The sequence below is a fragment of the Rhinolophus sinicus genome, linkage group LG02 (genome assembly GCF_036562045.2).
Source record: "Rhinolophus sinicus isolate RSC01 linkage group LG02, ASM3656204v1, whole genome shotgun sequence".
Classification (NCBI taxonomy): domain Eukaryota; kingdom Metazoa; phylum Chordata; class Mammalia; order Chiroptera; family Rhinolophidae; genus Rhinolophus; species Rhinolophus sinicus.
Window position 1 is genome coordinate 173,565,801 of NC_133752.1, and position 19,481 is coordinate 173,585,281.

General features: G+C 40.8%; 1 protein-coding gene across 2 annotated transcripts; it reads left to right on the top strand.

Annotated features, from left to right (window-relative positions):
• The first annotated feature begins 2,934 nt into the window (after positions 1-2,934).
• Positions 2,935-19,271, top strand: MANSC1 (MANSC domain containing 1). Of its 2 annotated transcripts, none has more exons than XM_019744802.2 (4): positions 2,935-3,437; positions 7,403-7,725; positions 11,822-11,962; positions 17,882-19,271. In XM_019744802.2, the coding sequence occupies exons 2-4, from the start codon at positions 7,503-7,505 to the stop codon at positions 18,814-18,816; spliced, it is 1,299 nt and encodes a 432-aa protein (XP_019600361.2). In that variant the 5' UTR covers positions 2,935-3,437; positions 7,403-7,502; the 3' UTR covers positions 18,817-19,271. The 2 variants fall into 2 exon arrangements, with proteins under 2 accessions (XP_019600361.2, XP_019600359.2); XM_019744800.2 differs by lacking the exon at positions 2,935-3,437 and adding an exon at positions 3,883-4,197.
• Positions 19,272-19,481: the final 210 nt, after the last annotated feature.

Below are 19,481 nucleotides of genomic sequence, written 5' to 3' on the forward strand. Positions count from 1 at the left end.
GGGGCCAGTTACTGGAGGTTTACTGTATTTCTTTGGTGGAAACATGTTTCCCTGAATCTTCATGATGCCTGTAGCCTTGTGTAGGTGTCTGTACACTTGAATAAGCAGTAACCTCCTCCAGACTTTATGGACTGACTTAAGTAAGGGAAAATTTTCACCTGCAGGTAGAGGCACATTGGAGCAGACTGTGACCCTTGGTGGTGCAGAGCACCAAGTACAGGAATGTGTGATGGCGCAGAGTCCAGGGGAGCATGATGTCCTTTTGGCTCAGGTCACTAGGGTCCATGGAATCAACAACTGTGGTCCTTGGTGAGCACTGCAGGGTGTCTACAGTGGCTGGAAAGCTTTTGGAGTCTTTAGTGGCATCTCCAGGTCCAATGGCTAGGGACCAGGGCAGGCAGCAGTGGTGGCTAGAGCCAGTGGTATTCCTATACTTGGCTGCAGAGGGCCAGCTGTAGGTGCCTAAGTAGAGGCAGGAGCTGGTTGCAGACACACATAGTGGAGAGGGTCAGGAAAGGCAGCAAGGGCTAGAGCCAACTCCATGGTCACTGGCAGCTGCAGGATCTCCAGCTGTTGGTATGCACTACCATGTCTGCTGGCTCTCACCAAGGGCAAAGTGGAGGCCAGTCACAGGGGTCTCTCCAGAGGTATGCAGGTGCACAGTTGGAGGGGCTAGCTGCAAGTGTCCTTTCTTGTTGCTGCCCAATCTCCCCCACATATATTCATTACAGTGGAGGCAAGTGCAGTGCTGAAGGGCTAACCCCAAGTGTGTGCACAGCAACGTGACTATGTTCTACTGCAGGAGTCTAGGCTGGTGTCTTGCACCCTTGCGGCCACAGAAGCCTCACTGCCAGTGTGGTTTCGGGTATTGGAGTAGGGGAGGGAGCAGGGAAGGAATCAGGTACCAGTCATCTGCTAACAGGAATACTTGTGGAGTGAAAGCTGGTGAAATCTGCAGGGTATTTACAGCAGCTGTGCTGGCCATTGGTTTCTTCAGTGGTGCAAGCTGCTGGGCTTGTCTGCAGAGCAGGTCACTGGGAACCGCAATCATTCCTGCTGCATGGCTGATACTAATCGCCCCTGCTTTTCTTCCTTATTCCTACCCAGCTCTATATGTTTCAGATTTGCCAGTCTGGGTGAGTGAAACCAAAGTGGGCCCTGTGTGCGGTGCCCTGAAAGGCGGGTGACTCTTCCTTTCCCAGCAAGGGGAACTCTCTCTAGTTGGGAAGTTTCCTCTTGGCATTAGGCAGTGTTGGTTTGGGATGGTGCAGACAAAATGAGGCTGTCTTTCTTCTCTTCTTGTGCTGTTATTATCTTGTTTTATGTTCTACCGTGTTGCTTAAGTTTCTTAAGTGGACACCAGCGCTCTCCCAGAACTGTTTTTGTTCATAGATAGCTGTCTAATTGTTGATCTTTGTAGAGGGACAGAGGATGGGGACTCCTATGCCACCATTATTATATTTTGATAAATGGTTAAATAAAATGTGTTCTATCCATGTAATAGAGTTGGCAAAAGAAAAGGAATGAAATATTAATACGTGCTACAACATGGATAAACCTTGAAAACATTATACAATGTGAAAGAAAGCCCGTCACAACAGACCACATATTGTAGATTCCATTTCCATGAAATGTCCAGAAGATGCACTACAGAGACAGAAATATTAATAGATTAGTGGTTGCCTAAGACTGAAGAGTAGGAGGGTGGAAGGGAAATGGGGAGTAACTGTTAATGGGTGTTGGGGTCTCTTTCTGGAGGTGATGTGATGTTTCTCTGCCCTGGACCCTCAAGTGTATCATCTGTAGAGATAAAATATACTGGTACATCAGTCCCTTATTGCGTCTGGAAAATCTTTCCAATGGGAAATCACTGTGGAACTCTTGTCTTTGAGAACTCTTTAAAACCAAGTTTTCCCAATATTATTGTAATGCAGGAGTAGGTCATCCTCTGTGTACAGCTAGTAAGAGGTAGTTTCACACAATGGACCGGGCATTCTTTGTCAACATGTGCTTCCTGTAGCTATTGGTTAAAACTGTTGGATACAGCAGTTGGCTCTATCAGGACTAGACTAACAATCTACAATTGCAAAGTGCTTTAGGTTTGAAAGCTCTTTCACACCAACCAAGATGGAGACATTGTCAAAGGTTAGACTACTTGGCAAGTGAAGTGTCAGTGGTTTAGTAATGTTGTCTGTGTTTGCATATACCCTGTTTCCCCGAAAATAAGACCTAGCCGGACCATCAGCTCTAATGCATCTTTTGGAGCAAAAATTAATATAAGACCCGGTATTATATTATATTATATTATATTATATTAATTATATTAATTATATTTTATAAGACCCGGTCTTATAGTAAATAAGCAAAATAAGACTGGGTCTTACATTAATTTTGCTCCAAAAGACGCATTAGACTTGATTGTCCCGCTAGGTCTTATTTTCCGGGAAACACAGCATATGGGGGAGGGGAGCTAGGATTGATTTAGAAACACACTTGTACAACCAGTGCCTTATAAGTTCTATTCCACTCATTCAATCCACAAATATACTTTAAATATTTGTCGAGTACCTATTACATACCAGGTACTATGCTAAACGTTAGGGTTACAATTTTAATAACTATAATAGACACCATTGTTTTTATTATTACCCATATCTGTAAACAATAAATCCTGCAGAACCCCAAATGTCTTCCCTGAGGCTTGACTTGCACATAATATTTAACTCAAGAATTGCCAACTCTAATTGAAGACTCTCCAGGCCTCCAGTTATCGAAATAGATTCTCATAACTATGTCCCAGATAGAATGCACTGTAAACCCTTGAAGGTGGAGAAACTGCGCTCAGTGGCTGCCTGTGGACAGGGCAACTGTGGCTAGGACACGGGGTGAGAACCAGACTTTTCACTGTATGTCCATTCTTGTACTGTTTGACTTTCATCCTGCGTATTTGCGTGTTCTCTTGTCTCCGGGAAGCGAGAAGGCGCAGCTGCAGATTCTCAGGCAAACACGAGGGTCGCGCCCACAACCCCCTCGCCGTGCCCTTAGCCTTCCGGTGCGCGCGGGGTTCAGTGGAGCCGGGACCGCAGGGGACGCAAGCTCTCGCCTGGGCTCAGCGCCGCTGCTGGGCGCTGGAGCCATCGACAGGAGGGGCTCGCGTCTGTCGCCGGTGCCCAGAGGACCGCACTCGCTGTTGCTGGGAAGCAGCTCCGGGTTGTAGGCCAGGAATGGGCCCTTCCCCCCGGCAAACTTTCGGTGGCTGCAACGGAAGCAGGAACTTGCGAACCACAAACCCGCCAGGCACGGAGGTCCCTGCGGAGCATCCCCTGCCTGACTCGCCAAGACCCTCGCACGGAGTCGCCGCTGCTTCCCGGCGAGCGCATCGGAGCTGTCCTCGCACGGGGTGGACCCCAGGGGTCCCAGGGTCTTCTAGCCGCCAGGTAAAGGCGTCCCCACCCTCCCCTCCGCACCCGCCGCCGGCAGCGTCTCCGCCTGCAGAGAGAGCAGCGCCCCTCCTTGCTCCTCCACCCACCCCGGAGCTCGCGAAGGACCAGGCTGGGGCGAAGGAGAGCTGACCCGGATCTGTGGGCGCTGCGGTATCCCAGAGGGGCTCTCCAGGCCGGCCAGGGGCACCTGTCATACATGGCACTGGCTCTGCGTCGTCATCAGGACAGGCAGACGAATAGTTTAGTGAGCGACATACATTTCTTCAAAGGAAGGGAAAATTTCCCATATTGTGTGTGTGATTTGTCTCCTCTATACATTATTGAACCTGCTAATTGTCTAATACTCTGTAGGGTACGTGTGTGTGGTTATAAACCTCTTGATATAATAGGTCAGGTTATGTATGCTGTGAGTAAAATGATTTCCAATATTTGACAGAGTTAAGTACACATACCTTTAACTATATAGTCAGCAAACGTTAAAGCTCAGGTGCTTCCTCTCCCTCTCACCTGTACCCTTTTCCCTCGATCTTTCAACAGGATTCAACTTGATTTGAACCTTTCAGGCCTAAATAATAATGGATTCGAAAAAAATTAATTTACCTAATAATTGCTGAGGATCTTTAATAAGATAAACTCTCGCCGTTCAGGCACGATCCAGATGCTGCTTACTGAAAACAGCTCCGACTCCATCGTCGTGCCAATTCAGATTTCTTTCCGTGAGCTTCAGGAGTGATTCTGTCAGAATCCATTCAAAGTAAAGTATTGGCCTGGTTTTTCTCTTTTGTTCCTGTTTTGATTTACTTAGGGCTAGAAAAAAGACTTGCAAAATGTGGCAGCATGGAAAGGTAACTTGTGCCAGGATTCTTGACCTGGGGAGACATTTTACTAATCTCTAACTGAAATGTAGCATTTCCTTTCAGAGGCATACAGGCAAAAGCCATCCTAGTAGTAGAGAAAACTGTTTTGCCACCAGTAGAAATCACAGATATTTTCATATCAAATTACATATTGTACATATCTCAAAATATCATTTACATTCAACAGTACTTCAAAATTATGGCAGTTATTAAATGCACCACTTGTTTAATAAGTTAATAAGCACATATAACAGTTGATTTTATTTTAAGTGAAAATGGGGATAATAATGGAATCTATCTCATTAGGATTTTTATAAGGATTAAATGACATATATGTAAAGTGCTTAGTATAGAGACTGGCATGGGAGAAATAAAAATCAGAAATGTTACTTATTATTTTATTGTTTCAAAAGTTGGACATAACAGTTAGCAAGGTAGCTATTAGACTTGTGCTCTACTACCATTTACTGGTTGTTTTTTGGGGGGAGTTAAACTATTTTGTTGTTGTTTTACTAGTTAAAAGTCCATCAGTTTACATTAGAGCTCATTCTTTGTGTTGTACATTCTATGGGTTTTGACAAATATAATGACATGTACCCACCATTGGAGTATCAGAAGTTTCACTGCCCTAAAAATCTCCTGTGTTCCACTGATTTTTTACTATCAATGTAGGTTTGCCTTTTCCAGAATGTCATATACGTAGTTAGAATTATACCTTTTAGACTGTCTTCTTTCACTTAGCAATATGCAATTAAGATTTCTCTGTCTTTTTGTGACTTGATAGTTCATTTTCTTTTATTGCTGAATGTTATTCCTTTGTATGGATGTACCACATTTTGTTTATCCATCCATCTATTGAGGGACATATTGGTTGCTTGCAGTTTGGGCAATTATGAATAAAGTTACTATAAACATTTGTATGCAGGTTTTTATCAGGATTTGGTATTGTTGGGTTTTTTGGATTTTAGCTGTTCTAACAGGTGAGTGGTGGTATCTTGTTTTAATTTGCAAATCCCTAATGACAATGTTGAGTGCCTTTTATGTGCTTATTTGTCATCTCTATATTTTCTTTGGTGAAATGTATTTCAAATCTTTTGCCCATTTTTAATTGGGTTATTTTCTTACTGTTAAGCATTAAGAGCTCTTTGTATATTTTGGCTACCAGTCCTTTATCAGATATGTGTTCTGCAAATATTTTCTCCCATCCGTGGCTTCTCTTTTTTGTTCTCTTAACAGTGTCTTGCACAGATAAGTTTTCAATTTTAGTGAAATCCAAGCTATCATTTTTTTTCTTTCATGGACTGTGCTTTTGGCATTGTGTCTAAATAACATACTGCCTAATCTAAGTTCATAGAGATATTCTCCTAAATTATACTCTAAGTTGAACTCCTAGAGTTTAACTAGAGTATAACTAGAGTTGAACTTCTAGAGTATAACTTAGGAGAATATCTCTATGAATTCTCCTAAGTTATACTCTAGGAGTATAATTTTGCATTTTACACTTAGGTTTATGATCCGTTTTGTGTTCATTTTTGTGAAGGAAGGAAGGTCTGTGACTAGATTTATATTTTTGCATGTGGGTCTCCAGTTATTCCAGCACCATTTTTGAGAAGACTATCCTTTCCCCATTGAATTGCCTTTGCTCTTTTGTCAAAGATCAGTTGACTGTATTTGTGTGGGTCTATTTCTGGGCTCTCTATTCTGTTCCACTGATCTAGTTGTCTATTTTTTCACCAATACCACACTGTCTTGATTACTGTAGCTGTATATAGTAAGTATTGAAGTTGGGTGGTGTCATTCCTCCAACTTTGTTCTTCTTCAGTATTGTGTTGACTATTCTGGGCCTTTTTGCATTTCCATGTAAACTGTAAAATCAGTTTGTTTAAATCCAAAAAATAACTTGCTGGGATTTTGCTTGGGATTGCATTGAATCCATGGATCAAGTAGGGAAGAACTGACATCTTAACAATATTGATGAACATGGAAAATCTCTCCATTTATTTAGATCTTCTTTGATTTCTTTCATCAGTGTTTTGTAGGCTTCTTTTAAAAACTATTTTGAAAAAATAAATAAATAAAAACTACGTTGATAATTATATTTCAGTATAACTGGCTTCCTTTGTAATCCGATATGTTTCATTTTATAAATTTTAAAACCTGTCTCTCAGAAGAGATCCTAAGCTTTACCAGGTTACCAAATGGTTCATTAAAAAAAAAAATTAAGAAGTAGTAATTCTGTTCTAGGCTATCATTCAGTGAATCATTTTCATTCTGGACATGTGGAGGTGAGTGGGTAAGGGGGTGAGGATAGCTTTTTGGTGTTGCCTTGCCAGGTTAACATTTATTTTTTAATTTTTCCTAGAAGAATCAGCTTACCAATGGGGTTGGCATTATACATAGTGTGACTTTTGTGTTTTTAGAAGTGTCAAAAAAAAACACCTGTCCCTAAGATTTCCTTCAGCTAAGCCATAATATTCCCCCTGTTGACAGGTTAATTCCTAGAATTATATTATTAGGGTTACTTGCCTCTGGTCTAATACGTAAGTGAAGAAGCAACTAGAGAATCTGCCTCAGTTTCCTCACATATAAAATATGGAAAATAATAGCTTTTATGCAGCATTAGTATAAGGATTAAATAGGACAATATATGTACATTTCTTAGCACACTGCCTACCACCCAGTAGGTGATTTAAAAATGCTAATTGTTATGACTGAGAAAGGAAATATGCCCAAACCTATTATCGCTGTTTCATCAGTGACTAGAGATTTTTTGTCCTCACCCCTTCTGGTTAGGAGAGGCAAGAAGAGGAAGGAGTCTAAAACTCAGAGGCAGGCCTACTGTCTATATGTCTTTCTTCATGGACACGTCAGCTTTTAAGCATTGATAAAGTAATATACCTGTTTGTGCTTATTAGTTCTTTGCCAAGTTTTTAATGAAAGGTTGTCTCAAGTCTATTAAAAGTGAAATGAATAAAAAATAGCTGTGTATTTCTATCCTTCTATAGATTGTGAATCATTTACATCAACTTGAAGGAAATGAAATGTATCTTCCCGAGATTTGTGGAAAGAAACAAAATTCATTAACGATTTTCTATTTTCTAGAGAGAAATTCTATTATCTGCGCAATCTTCTAAAGAAGCAAACGAAGACCAGAGGAGGGTTATCCTTGATCTTGAAGACTAAAACTGCACTGGAGTTTAAAATGTTCTTCAGGGAAGAACGGAGCTTGACCTACACTTTTGTAATCATTTGTTTCCTGACAGTAAGACTATCCACCAGTCAGGATTGTCCCACCCAGAGTCTAGAAGATGTTGTCATTGACATCCAGTCATCTCTTTCTAAGGGAATCAGAGGCAATGAGCCCATTCATACATTAACTCAAACAGACTGCATTAATTCTTGCTGTTCAACAAAAAACATATCAGGTAAGTAATAGCCCCTTGGCAACCCCTTATTCTATGTGTTTTGTCACATAAGTAGTTGGTTGATGTGGCTGAATAGTTTTTACTAATGATTCTCAATGGGATAGAAAGTTGGGTGACAGAATCGCTGGGGGAATGTTCCACAAGTGTGCCCCCACTCCCCTAAGCTGAGACAAAGTCACTGATGAGTGTGTGTGTGTGTGTGTGTGTGTGTGTATGTGTATGTATGTATGTATCACTCAGGTGTTTGGGTAGAAAAAAGGTTGAGAACCACCAGTGTTATGTTCCAACAGGCATCCAAGCTATTGAAAACAAAAATCCTATTTAAATGCTTAGCTGCCACCATCATGGAGCATTGCAAATACAGTGTGATATTACAAAGAACATTTAAAAAGAGAAAGGGAATTGAGACAAAACATTCTTAACTCATCCCATAGCAAAATCAGCATTTGATTGTTTTTAAGTGGAAGTACAAAACTTCCATTTTGTCTCCCTTCCCTGGAGCTGGTGGCATAAGGTGAGTCAGGAGCCACAGGCCACTTATTACAGCTTCTAGGACTCTAAGGGGCATGGGAAGTCATTTTGTCTGACTCAGTCTTATGACTCAGAAGGAACCCAAGGCCCACAGGTTTAAACCATGCCTTTGCATATTTCAGGCTCCAAACCTATGACCTGAAAAGAGAAGTATGTATCTAAGTGAAAAATTGGTTATTTTTCAGTTGTTTATGACCCTGTCTTAATTTCCTAAATGAAAAAACAAACAAACAAACAAAAAAAACCCAGCTAAATTTATTGAGCACCTAATGCCTTGCTACATGCTGGACATTAAACAATAAAATGGACAAGACTTTGCCATCAGAGCCTAGAAGAGCTAGTGAATGCTGGACTAGGGAGTCTTACTTTACTTATTAGCCAACCAAATCATGTTTCTCTTAGATCTTACTTCCTATTCTTTCCGTAAGGGTTGTGTTATAGGAAGGAAAGAAGGAGGGAAGGAGGGAGGGAGGGAGGGAGGGAAGAAGGAAGGACTATCTATATCTATATCTATATCTATATCTATATCTATATGTATATCTATATCTATATCTATATCATCTATATCTACATCTCTGTCTATCTCTAGCTCTATGTCTATCTCTATATCTATCTCTCTATCTCTATCTCTATCTATATCTATATCTATATCTGTATCTATATCTATTTGGTCTTTGTCCCTGGTTCCTGGCACAGAACTCCTAAAACCCTTAGAATTTCTTCAGCAAAGGAGCTTCTTTTGTTATTCATAATGAACCCCTTTCAATCATTCCTGAGTTTATGCTAATAGGGATTCTTGGTGGGGGCCCTAGATAGCTTCAGGATGGGTGCTAGAAAAACCAAGCCTTAATTAGAATGTTGGAATTTTCAGCCCCACTTCATCCCCTACCTCTGGGGAGGGGAGAGGGGCTGGAGATTGAATTCTGTCCCCAGTGGCCAATGATTTGGTCAGTTATGTCTATGTTGAAACCTCCATTTAAAAACCCCAAACCAGTGGGTTCTGGGAGCTTCCGAGTTGGTGAACACATCCAGGTGCCAGAAGGTGGCACGCCCCAGCTCCATAGGAACAGAGGCTCCTGTACTGGGAACCCCTTCTGGACTTCACCCTAAGTATCTCTTCTTCTGGCTGTTCATTTGTATCCTTTATAATAAACTGTAATAGTAAGTGTAGCATTTTCCTGAGTTTTGTAAGTAGTTCCAGCAGTTATTGAATTGGGTACGGGGAGTTGTGGGAACCTGAATTTGTAGCCAAGATGGCAGAAGTGTGAGTAACCCAAGGACCTGAGGGGACCTGATACTTGTGACTGGCATCTAAAGTGAGGGCAATCTTAATGGGCTAAGCCCTTAACCCTGCTGCTAACTCCAGGTAGCGTCAGAATTGAATTGTAGGACACCCAGTTGGTGTTGGAAAGTCAAAGAATTAGAGAGCTAGTGTGGAAAAAACACCACATATTTACTCAGGAGGAAGAAACCTTTAGTGGTCGTCTCAAACCAATCAACGTGCTTTTAAAAACTCTTTTTAGAAATGATTTATGGAAGTTACAGAAATTTCATTTAAATTTCTAGTTTTTCTTTAAATGTTGATACCAATATTTATGTGAAATAGAAACTTCATGAGAAAACAAGACTGAATGCTGTGGGTATTTCCTGGCAACACAAGAAACCTTGCATTTCTCTTCCGTTCTATGATGGGTATTTAGTAAGAAATGAGGGTTTGCTGCTTTATTCTGCAAGTAAAAGTACTGTTACTGCTTTACTGTAAGCAGAGGTCATTGTAGTTCTCAGTTAACAGATCTCACACTTTGTCCTCATTAATTGAGCAATGGTTTTTAACTGTTTATGTTCAAAAAGCACTTTGAAAATTTAATTCGCTTATAACCATGGACTCTAGAAAAATATAAATACAAAGGACACAAAATTTTGCGTACAACTGGGGGGACTATGGACCCTCGCCTTTACCTAAGTGCCCCCCAAAAGTGGTATTGCAGAATTATCACCGTGCAGAGAAAGGAAAAGCTAGAATAGTACCTTTCTTGTTACCTGGTTAGTGGAGAGATGACATGATAAAACCCCTGCAGAAGCTAACTAAGTCCTGTCAAGGTTGTTTGCTAACCATTATCTAATTTGAAGAAGTGGCAGTGATAATTGGCAGGCTATGTGGTTTTTATTCCCCATCTTTATTGAGTTATGTTTGGCACATAACATCGTATACATTTAAGATATAAAACATGAAGATTTGAAACATGTATATATTGCAAAATGATTATCACAATAAAGTTAGTTAACACAAGTTATCGTGTGTGTGTGTGTGGTGAGAAAGTACTTGCGCAGTTTTTAAAAAAATTAAATTGATTCGGGTAACATTGGTTAATAACATTATATAAGTTTCAGATATGCAACATAATAGGTTATACAGATATCAGGTTATACGACATTCAGATGTATAACATGACATCTGTATACTGTATTGTGTGCTTATCACCTGAAGTCTAATCTCCTTCCATCACCATATATTTGACCCTCGTTGTTCTCCCCCCGACCCCTTCCCCCTTTGGTAACCACCATTCTGTTGTCTGTATCTATAAGTTTGTTTTTGGGGGGTTTGTTTGTTTGTTCTGTTTGTTCATTTGTTGCTTTTTTTAAAAATATCCCTCAAATGAGTGATATCATATGGTTCTTGTCCTTTTCCGTCTGACTTATTTCACTTAGCATAATATTCTTAAGATCCATTCATGTTGTCAGAACATCGTTTTTAATAATTAGCCTATATGCCTCTTAACCTTCAACTTGACCCAGGGTATATTGATCCCTCAAGGGTCACAAGCCAAGATGTGAGACTGCACCAAATGAGGCCAAAGGCAACTTTAGGCCATGAGGCTTGGAGAGAATAATTTCTATTGGACGTAAGAGGAAGAGAAAGAAAAGCCAGAAATGAAAGTTAAGAGTGAAAAGTGAAGAAGGAAGGAAAATAAAACAAAAGTGATAAGGAAGAGGGGAAATGTAAAGAAAGAACCAAAAGAAGAATGGTACTGATAAAAATAAAAAATAGACTTTGTATTTCATACACTACTGAGATTCTTTGTGGAAGGAGGCATATATGTATGATGCTGAATTTACTGGCTCCACCAAAGAAAGCCAGGCTCATGGCTTCATAGGTTTCTGAGATGCCTTCAGGATGCAAGAGATGCATGCAATTATTAGGGTTAGATACATTTCTTAAGGCCCAACTCAACAGTGAATTGTGGAAAGATTGTAAAATCAGTATTTCTATGTATATTTTGGTAGATATTTTAGTACATGCAAGGCTTATTTCTAAAGAATTAAGTGTACTATTAAAAATTGGTTTTGCCAAAATTACCTTAATTCAGCTTTTTAAATCCAGTATGTCTTTAAACATGGCTTCAAGTGACTAAAGAAAAAGAAATGATTCAGTAGTCAGCAAGCAAGTGAACAAAATGACCAAAAGTGTATGTGTTGGACACCAGAATAAGTGAAATTTTTCATGCTTGCCGTACTCTTAGAAAATCCCATTTCAAAATAATGCTCATGAAACCTTTTGTTGCAGGGGACAAAGCATGTAACTTGATGATCTTCGACACTCGAAAAACAACTAGACAACCCAACTGCTACCTGTTTTTCTGTCCCAGTGAGGAGGCCTGTCCGCTGAAACCAGCAAAGGGACTTATGAGTTACAGGATAATCAGAGGTAATAAGAACATTGTTCTTTTTCTTTTGTGATTGCAATTATTTAAGGATGCGGTTCATGTGAAAGATTTTCTACAAAAGAGTCCAAGTAGAACTGCCAGAAGGGCTCACAAATATAGAGGCACATCAGAACAATCTCAGGATTTAAAATTAAACTTATTAAACCAAACACCTTTTTTTTCCAGTGGAAGACCCCCTGAACAATAGTATTTTGTTTTGTTTTTACCTTCATAATATAAAAGGTGCACAGACCTTTCATGAAAACCTTTTGAAATACCTCTTTACAACAGTGTCAGCAACACTGGAATAAGTATACAGGTGTTCTGTTTTGAAAGGGTTAAGACTTAGGTGAATACACAAAATTCTAGTATGTTTGTCATTAGGTTAGAATTATTGCATAGTCACTTTATCTGAAATCTAAATTCTGGATTTCATTGTCTAGACCTGGAGAGAAGTTCATTAAAAATATTAATTGAGCATCTACCGTGTGCCAAAGTCTGTTCAAGGCATTGGAAATACAATTTCCATGCTCATGGAACTTACATATTTGTTCAGAATACAGAAAATAAACAACTGAAAAATTATATAATTATTTGGATATGTCTTGGGTGAGATTTTGACTTGTTAATTTTTCAGGATGAAATGCTTTCAGTATCAAATTTCCTTTTATTTAAGTTTTAGAAAGTTTTTGTCATTATACCCTTGATTATTAATATTATTTTATTTGGTCATTTATTCAATAAACTAAAAATATTATTTAGTATTTCCTATGTGCCAAACACTCTTTTTTTAAAATAAATTTTATTAGGGAATATTGGGGAACAGTGTGTTTCTCCAGGGCCCATCAGCTCCAAATCGTTGTCCTTCAATCTAGTTGTGGAGGGCACAGCTCACTGGCCCATATGGGAACCGAACCAGTAACGCTGTTGTTCAGAGCTCGCACTTTAACCAACTGAGCCATCCGGCCGCCTGCCAAGCACTCTTTACATCCTGGGGAATGCGAAGATACTACATGAAACATGAAAAGCGAGGTTCTCACTTCTGAAACATATGTTTTAGGGGCGAGAGACAATAACCATAATAAATAAGTAAATAATCAAGAAAAACAAAGTCACAAGTGCTATGCAGATAATTGGGCTAAGGCAGTGTCATCCCAGAGTGGACCCTCTAGATGAGGTGATCAGAGGAAGCATCCGTGAAAAAGTAACTCCTACACTGAGATCTGAGCAGTCAAGAGCCAGAGGTGAGACGATCGTGGGAAGACCTTCCAGGCAGAGGAAATAGCTTGTTCCACTATCTGGAGGCAGAATGGCTTCGGAGTGTTCCAACACTGCAGTCCCCGCTGGCTGCCTTATAGTGAACGATGGACATAAAGAGCGATATGCCAGAAGTGAGAAGGATAGGGGGATCACAGAAAATTTTGTAAGCCAGGGTAGGGTAGGACATTTTTATTTTAGGTGGGTAATGGGAAGCTGTTGGAAGTTTTAAGCAGGCATGTAACGTAGTGTTTTAAAGGTGATGTCTCAAAGCTCACTGTGACCGCTCTATTGGAGTGGACAGTAACAGAGCAGCGAGAGGGGATGTGGTAAGACTGGGTAGGAGGTGGGAGAGATCCACATGAAAGGCCATGGCATGGTGGGGCAGGGCGATGGAAGAGGAGATGGAGAGAAGGAAACATACGGGCTGTTTCTGAGGTACAGTTGACAGGACTTGCTGCTGGCATGGATGTCACGCGCAAAGAAAAGAGAAGCACTGAAACTGAGTCCTAGTTTTTGGCTTGAGCATCTGGATGGATGGTGGCACCGTCTACTGAGCCTACGAAGATTTGAGAAGTGGCTTTTAGGTGGGAATGGGTGTGCCGTCAACGGTTCTCTCTTAACTGGATCGCACCATCCGTGAGGTGCTTTGGGGAATGATACCGCCCCATACCTGGGCACTGACTCGCTTTGTCCCCTGGGTGAGTCTGAGTTTTGTTCATCAAACAGGAAAACCCGATGTATCAAACATTCCCTTAAACAGATTATTTGTGTAAATTCTTCCTAAATAGTGACGTGAGCCTCAGTGTAAAAAGACTGGCACATAAGGTTTCAGTTTTGCAAGGTGAAAAAAGTTCTGGAGGTGGAGGATGGTGATGGTTGCACACAATTGAGTATACTCAGTGCCAATGAACTGTACACTTAAAAAGGGGTAAAGTGGTAAATTGTATATATATTCTACCACACGTTTTAAAAGACTATCCCAGAGGACAAATTAGGCTTCTCAAAACACTCAAAACCTTACCCTGCATGGACAGTGTCTTGCCCTTCTCCTCCCCTTTTGAGGCTTTAGTGGCCAGGGTGGCTGCCCGGGATCTCTGTGTCTCCTTCACTTCTCCTACCTGAATGTATATAATCTTGGCTAAAAACACTGGGGCCTTGCATTGTGGTGTGGCTATAGCTTTTTGCTGTTCTCCTTTGATCACCTGGAATATTGCAGAGCCTGTTAGACCCCTGAGCATGTGTCCAGCAGGAGCTGGATATGCCAGTCTGAGTTTCCAAAGAGGTCAGGGCTCAAGACACCGATTGGGACCTTTGTTTTCCTCCTTCAGGAGCTCCCATCACGTGGACGTTGAACCATCACATTCCACTTCTGTTATCCCTTCAAACTACCCGTTCTTTATTCTGTCCTTCCTTCTACTATCATTGTCTATTCCCTGTGTCTATCGTCTATTTCACAAGTAAAGTATAATATTAAAGAAATTATGGATGATTTTAATAGAGCAATTCTTCCATAAAATCTACACTAAAATGATTGGTCTGAAGCTGTTTATTGTCTTCTTAGTTTAAAAAGTGAAAAACTAGACTCAGCATACTTGTAAATGTCCAATTGCTAGGGCCTGGTTGGGTGTAAAATATGGTGGATCCACTTCAGGGAATACGTTGCAGATACTAAAAAATAAGTTTGAGGTGTAGAAATAAACAAATTCACCTAAATTTCTGGTGAAAAACATCCAGCTGTTTTTCAATTACATGAAACAAATATTTTAAACTTGAAGGTATACAGACGTGTTAATAGTTGCTGGACATGATAGAAATTATAGTTGAATTTGTTTTATAATTTTCTTAATACTTCTGTAATATTGTTGCTTTTGTAATGCATGTATAACAAAGAAAGTATGCAGATTCTTTCCAACGGAAATGAGAGGAAAGGAAACTTGGCGTGTGCATAAACCTTTTAAGGACGAGTGAAAGGTAATGAAGTGGAATTAGAATCCAACAGTTCTCCTGGCAGCCACCAGGGGGTGTCATCAGCCCAGAGCAGGTTGATAGCTAGGTGCAAAGCGGCAACAACCCGGGATATAGTGTGCAGCGGATTGTTTATATCTATGGGATGTTTACAAGTTGTGTGTGTAATTCTGTTTATGAATCTGCCCAGGTTGATGGATTGAGATTACCCCATAAAAGTAAATTATGTGCCTCCTGTTTGGAGTGAAGTTAAATAAGTATGTGTGGGGGTGTGTTTCCAAATGAACTCTGTATTTCCTATAACTGATTGACTGATATTTACAGGCTGAAAGTTTGAAGGATGACAGTATAGTCTGTTCATTCTATAAAACCATTGCTGCTTGGAATTATTAAAAAAAAAAAATTTTCAGCTTGTGGGCTATCCTTTCTACCAAGGACTACAATAGGGGAATTCCAAAGTAGAATAAATTGGGAGTCTGCTTGCTCATCTGGTTTCCAAGTAATCGTCAGTCCCTAAGTTTTTTACACAGTGAAGTCATTTGCCATGAAACTCAAAAAAGGGGTTGATGGCACAGGGCTGTTTCCCAGCAACCTCTGTGGCTCCTGTCTGCGTGACTGAGAGAAAATACCACGCCCCAATGGCAAACATCAGTGGGTGAGGTCAGTGGAACAGGTGTGCAGGATCCCTATGTGGTTCTAGGATCTTTGCCAGTGGATGAATCTTATCAGGAAATGGGACTAGCCCTTTCTTTGCTTTATTTATGAGCTTGCATTCTTGAGAAAGAAAACAGCTGTTTTGGTCATTCTTGTCGATGGCCTTATTTAAGTTCTGAGTTCACACACATCACAGAGCATTTACTTAAATTGTCTTTTTTTAACTTTAAAGTGAAATATGCTGTGTCCTGCTCTTTAAAAAAAAAAAAAGAATCTGATCTTACCTAAAAATAAAGATGCAGTTTATCTCATGGGCATGTTGTGTCCATGAATGCAATATCACCTGCAGCAGAAACTGTTGCGTATCATTGGAGGAAAGAGGAAGTTCAGACATCTAAATTCTATTTTAGAGCACAGTACTACATCCTGAAGCAGGTGTCTGCAAACTTTCTCAGTCAAAGGCCAAATAATACTAATAAGTATCTCAGGCTCTTCAGGCCAGTATTTTTGGGTTTTGTGGGTCATACACCATCTGTAGTACTTTTACCTCTGTCCTTGTAGACCCAAGCAGTGATGAGCATGTTTGTGTGCCAATAAAATTTTATGGACACTGAAATTTGAATTTCATGTAATTTTCATGTGTCAGAAAATTTTCTTTTTTATTCGTTTAACCACTTAGAAATGTAGAAACTGTTCTCATCACATAGGCCATACAAAGGCAGGTGGCAGGCCAAATTCGGCCCTTAGACCATAGTTTGTGGATCCCTGTCTTAGATGGATTAGTAAGTAACATTTCTACAGGACCTCTTAGAGGTGTGAAGCTTACAGAGTAGTCAAAGATATTACAAATCTGAAGTTGCCTCTGGATCTGTTAGGAGAGAGGAGAGTGAGATCTCGTTTAGGAACTGGCATTGAGGAGAGTTGAAGAAAAGGGGAAAGAGAACAGAGGAAAGTTAATCAGTAAATGCTAGGAAATGCTTTTGCTTCTTTCCTTGTATTTTCTGTGCTTCTCATCTAAGTGAAATGTAAAGTAGTAAAGTAGTACAGTAGTTCAATCATTCCCCACCCCTGATTGCTTTAACAAACCTTTACAGTTTGAGCTGCGATAAATGGTGTGTGTGACTCAGAGCAAAATTCTAAACGTTGTCGTGCCCGGGGAGGAGAGGAGGCTGGTTCCTCCTCAGCAGGAGTCAGGACTGCGGGATGTCTGCTCTTCATGTCAGCAGTGTGGTCATCATGATTTCAAATATTGGTTCCATCGTCCTTAGAACCTAAGACATTGGCTCTAAAATGTTAATCTTTTAGAGTCAAAATTAAATCTCCCAAGTTGCCTCCCTCCCGGGACTGTGGCACTGAAACTTTATTTTTAATTGAAAAATGGCATCAGCCTTCTGCTGCTGCCTTGGCTTCAGTGACGTGGGAGAAGACCAGACCCTCCTGGCCTCTTCTTTCCTCCTTGTTAAAGCCAATCACCTGGGTTCTGGCTCCTCTCCTCATTGTCCCATGGCCTCGACATCCCTTTCTCACCGGCCTCCTGCCCCCTGTTAATCTCTCGTAGGGATTGCTTGCTGCCCAGTTGTCATCACATCCCAGATGGCACAGCCTGCAGGAGCTCCGGCCTCACACGGTATTCCCTCTCCCAGTCCTGTTCCTGCCGCATCACCCTGACCCAGCTGTCTTCCCTGGCCTTGGCCCCTTCAGTGGGTCCCTCTTCCTCAACCTCTGGCTGCGAATGCTGAGCTCCTTCCTCTTAGTGTCCCTGCTCCTCCCACCTCTTCCTTAATTTGCCTGATTCTCCTCCACACATTTCTCAGCTCCTGTCCCATCACTCTGGAAATAAACCACAGCATCTGGTGAAGAGGCAGAGTCATCAGGTTCTGATTTAGCAACTTGTATTTTTCCTTTTTGTAAACGTTTCGATGCAATGTCAAGTATCAACAGTGTGCGGACTTACTGAACAAGCTAGTATGTTTGTCTTTTCTTAACCTATCTTTTATATTTAAGTCTCCCTTTTATTTTATTTTATTTTATTGTATTTTCAGATTTTCCATCATTGGCTGAACCTAATTTGCAAACCCAAGAGTTAGCTAAAGAAGATTCTCTCTTCCATGGCCAGTCTTCACAAACAGTCACTCCCATACCCCCTCGTCTGACAGGTTATTCAAAGCACCCTGATAGCTCATGGACAGATACATTTTCTCAGAACTTTGGATCCTCACATCACTTGGAGAAACTATTCAAGATTGATCCAGAGAGTACACGGTTCCCTGTTTATAAAGAAAAAGACCACTCTCAGAGTTCACAGTTTTCTGCAGAACGAAAAACAGCTCATCTGCCCCCCGAAAATGTGACCACATTCCATACTACAGTTACTGCCTCTTCTCTACATACCACCCCTGCCACTCCAGAGCCCACATTTCTCGTCCCCACCAACGCTCCAGCCATCCCGTTTATGACTTCTCAACCACAGGTGGCCACCACAGCGCGGCCTGCGATGACAGTCCCTTCTCAGCCTCCAACAGTCATTTCTAGAATTTTGACACATGTGGTGGTAACACCCCAAGCCAGCATGACGACAACAGCAGTTCCAACTACCATCTTTCAGGCAGCTACAGACCTGAACGGCCCACCAGAAACGGCTCATTTGAGAAAAACTTCCAACCCAACTTTGAACACAGAAGGTGCCCATAACGCGGCGACAGCTCTTTGGCCAAATGTGGATTCTTCTGCTACGAATAAGACTACTTCCCAGGACAACGAGAATGCCAGTCCAGACGGCCCCTCCCAGCACAGTCTTCCAGAGACTCAACACAGCCTTCCGTTTGAAAAGTGGCTCCTCATCGGCACCCTGCTCTTCGGGGTTCTGTTCCTCGCCATAGGGCTTGTCCTCTTGGGTAGAATGCTCTCGGAATCCCTGCGCAGGAAACGTTACTCGAGACTGGATTATTTGATCAATGGGATCTATGTGGACATCTAAGGATGAAACTAGATGTCTCTTAATTCATGTAGTTACTAGTAGCCCAAACATAGTAAGTGGCTGCTGATTCGCTGGTCTTAAGAGTGGTGAATTATTTGGAAGACAGGCAAATGGCCCTTACTACTTTCTTGTTGCTTTTGCCTTGAAGAGAAGGGGGCAAGGAAACAAACAAATTAGGTAATTTGAGTGATCTGTCTCGAAAATGTTAGCTGAAAATGAAGCTCTACCTAAAGTAACAAAGTGTAATTGCCATATAAATTGGAAAATGACTGGCTTTTTGCAAAAAAAAAAAAAAAATGGTTAGGACTTCTAGGCTCCAATTTGTTAGTATGTCTAGTTCCAAATAAAGTCAACTATTTATGATATTAATTCTAATGGATTTACTTTCCTTTTTATGTGAATTCCAATAAAACTTATTCCAGATGTATTTCCTTCCAATTAAATATTTGAATAAATCTTTTGTTAGTAATGTTCTTGTAAGTCATACGTCTAGCTGGATAACTTTCAATTTATTCCCACCAGTAAAATGATTAAATGATGAAAATATGTTTCCTAAGTTAAAATGACAAGCCCCCCACCCCCACCCCCGACCTTCCCGTCAATGAGCAAAGAGGTCCTTTGGGAGAATTCTAAATTATTAGAATTAGCCTACATGGAGACAGTGA

Bases quoted from the DNA above. Each gene is read 5' to 3' on its own strand.
- MANSC1 (XM_019744802.2), top strand. From the start codon at position 7,503: ATGTTCTTCAGGGAAGAACGGAGCTTGACCTACACTTTTGTAATCATT. The intron at 7,726-11,821 runs GTAAGTAATAGC...CTTTTGTTGCAG, and splicing joins TTCAACAAAAAACATATCAG to GGGACAAAGCATGTAACTTG. The intron at 11,963-17,881 runs GTAATAAGAACA...TTGTATTTTCAG, and splicing joins GAGTTACAGGATAATCAGAG to ATTTTCCATCATTGGCTGAA.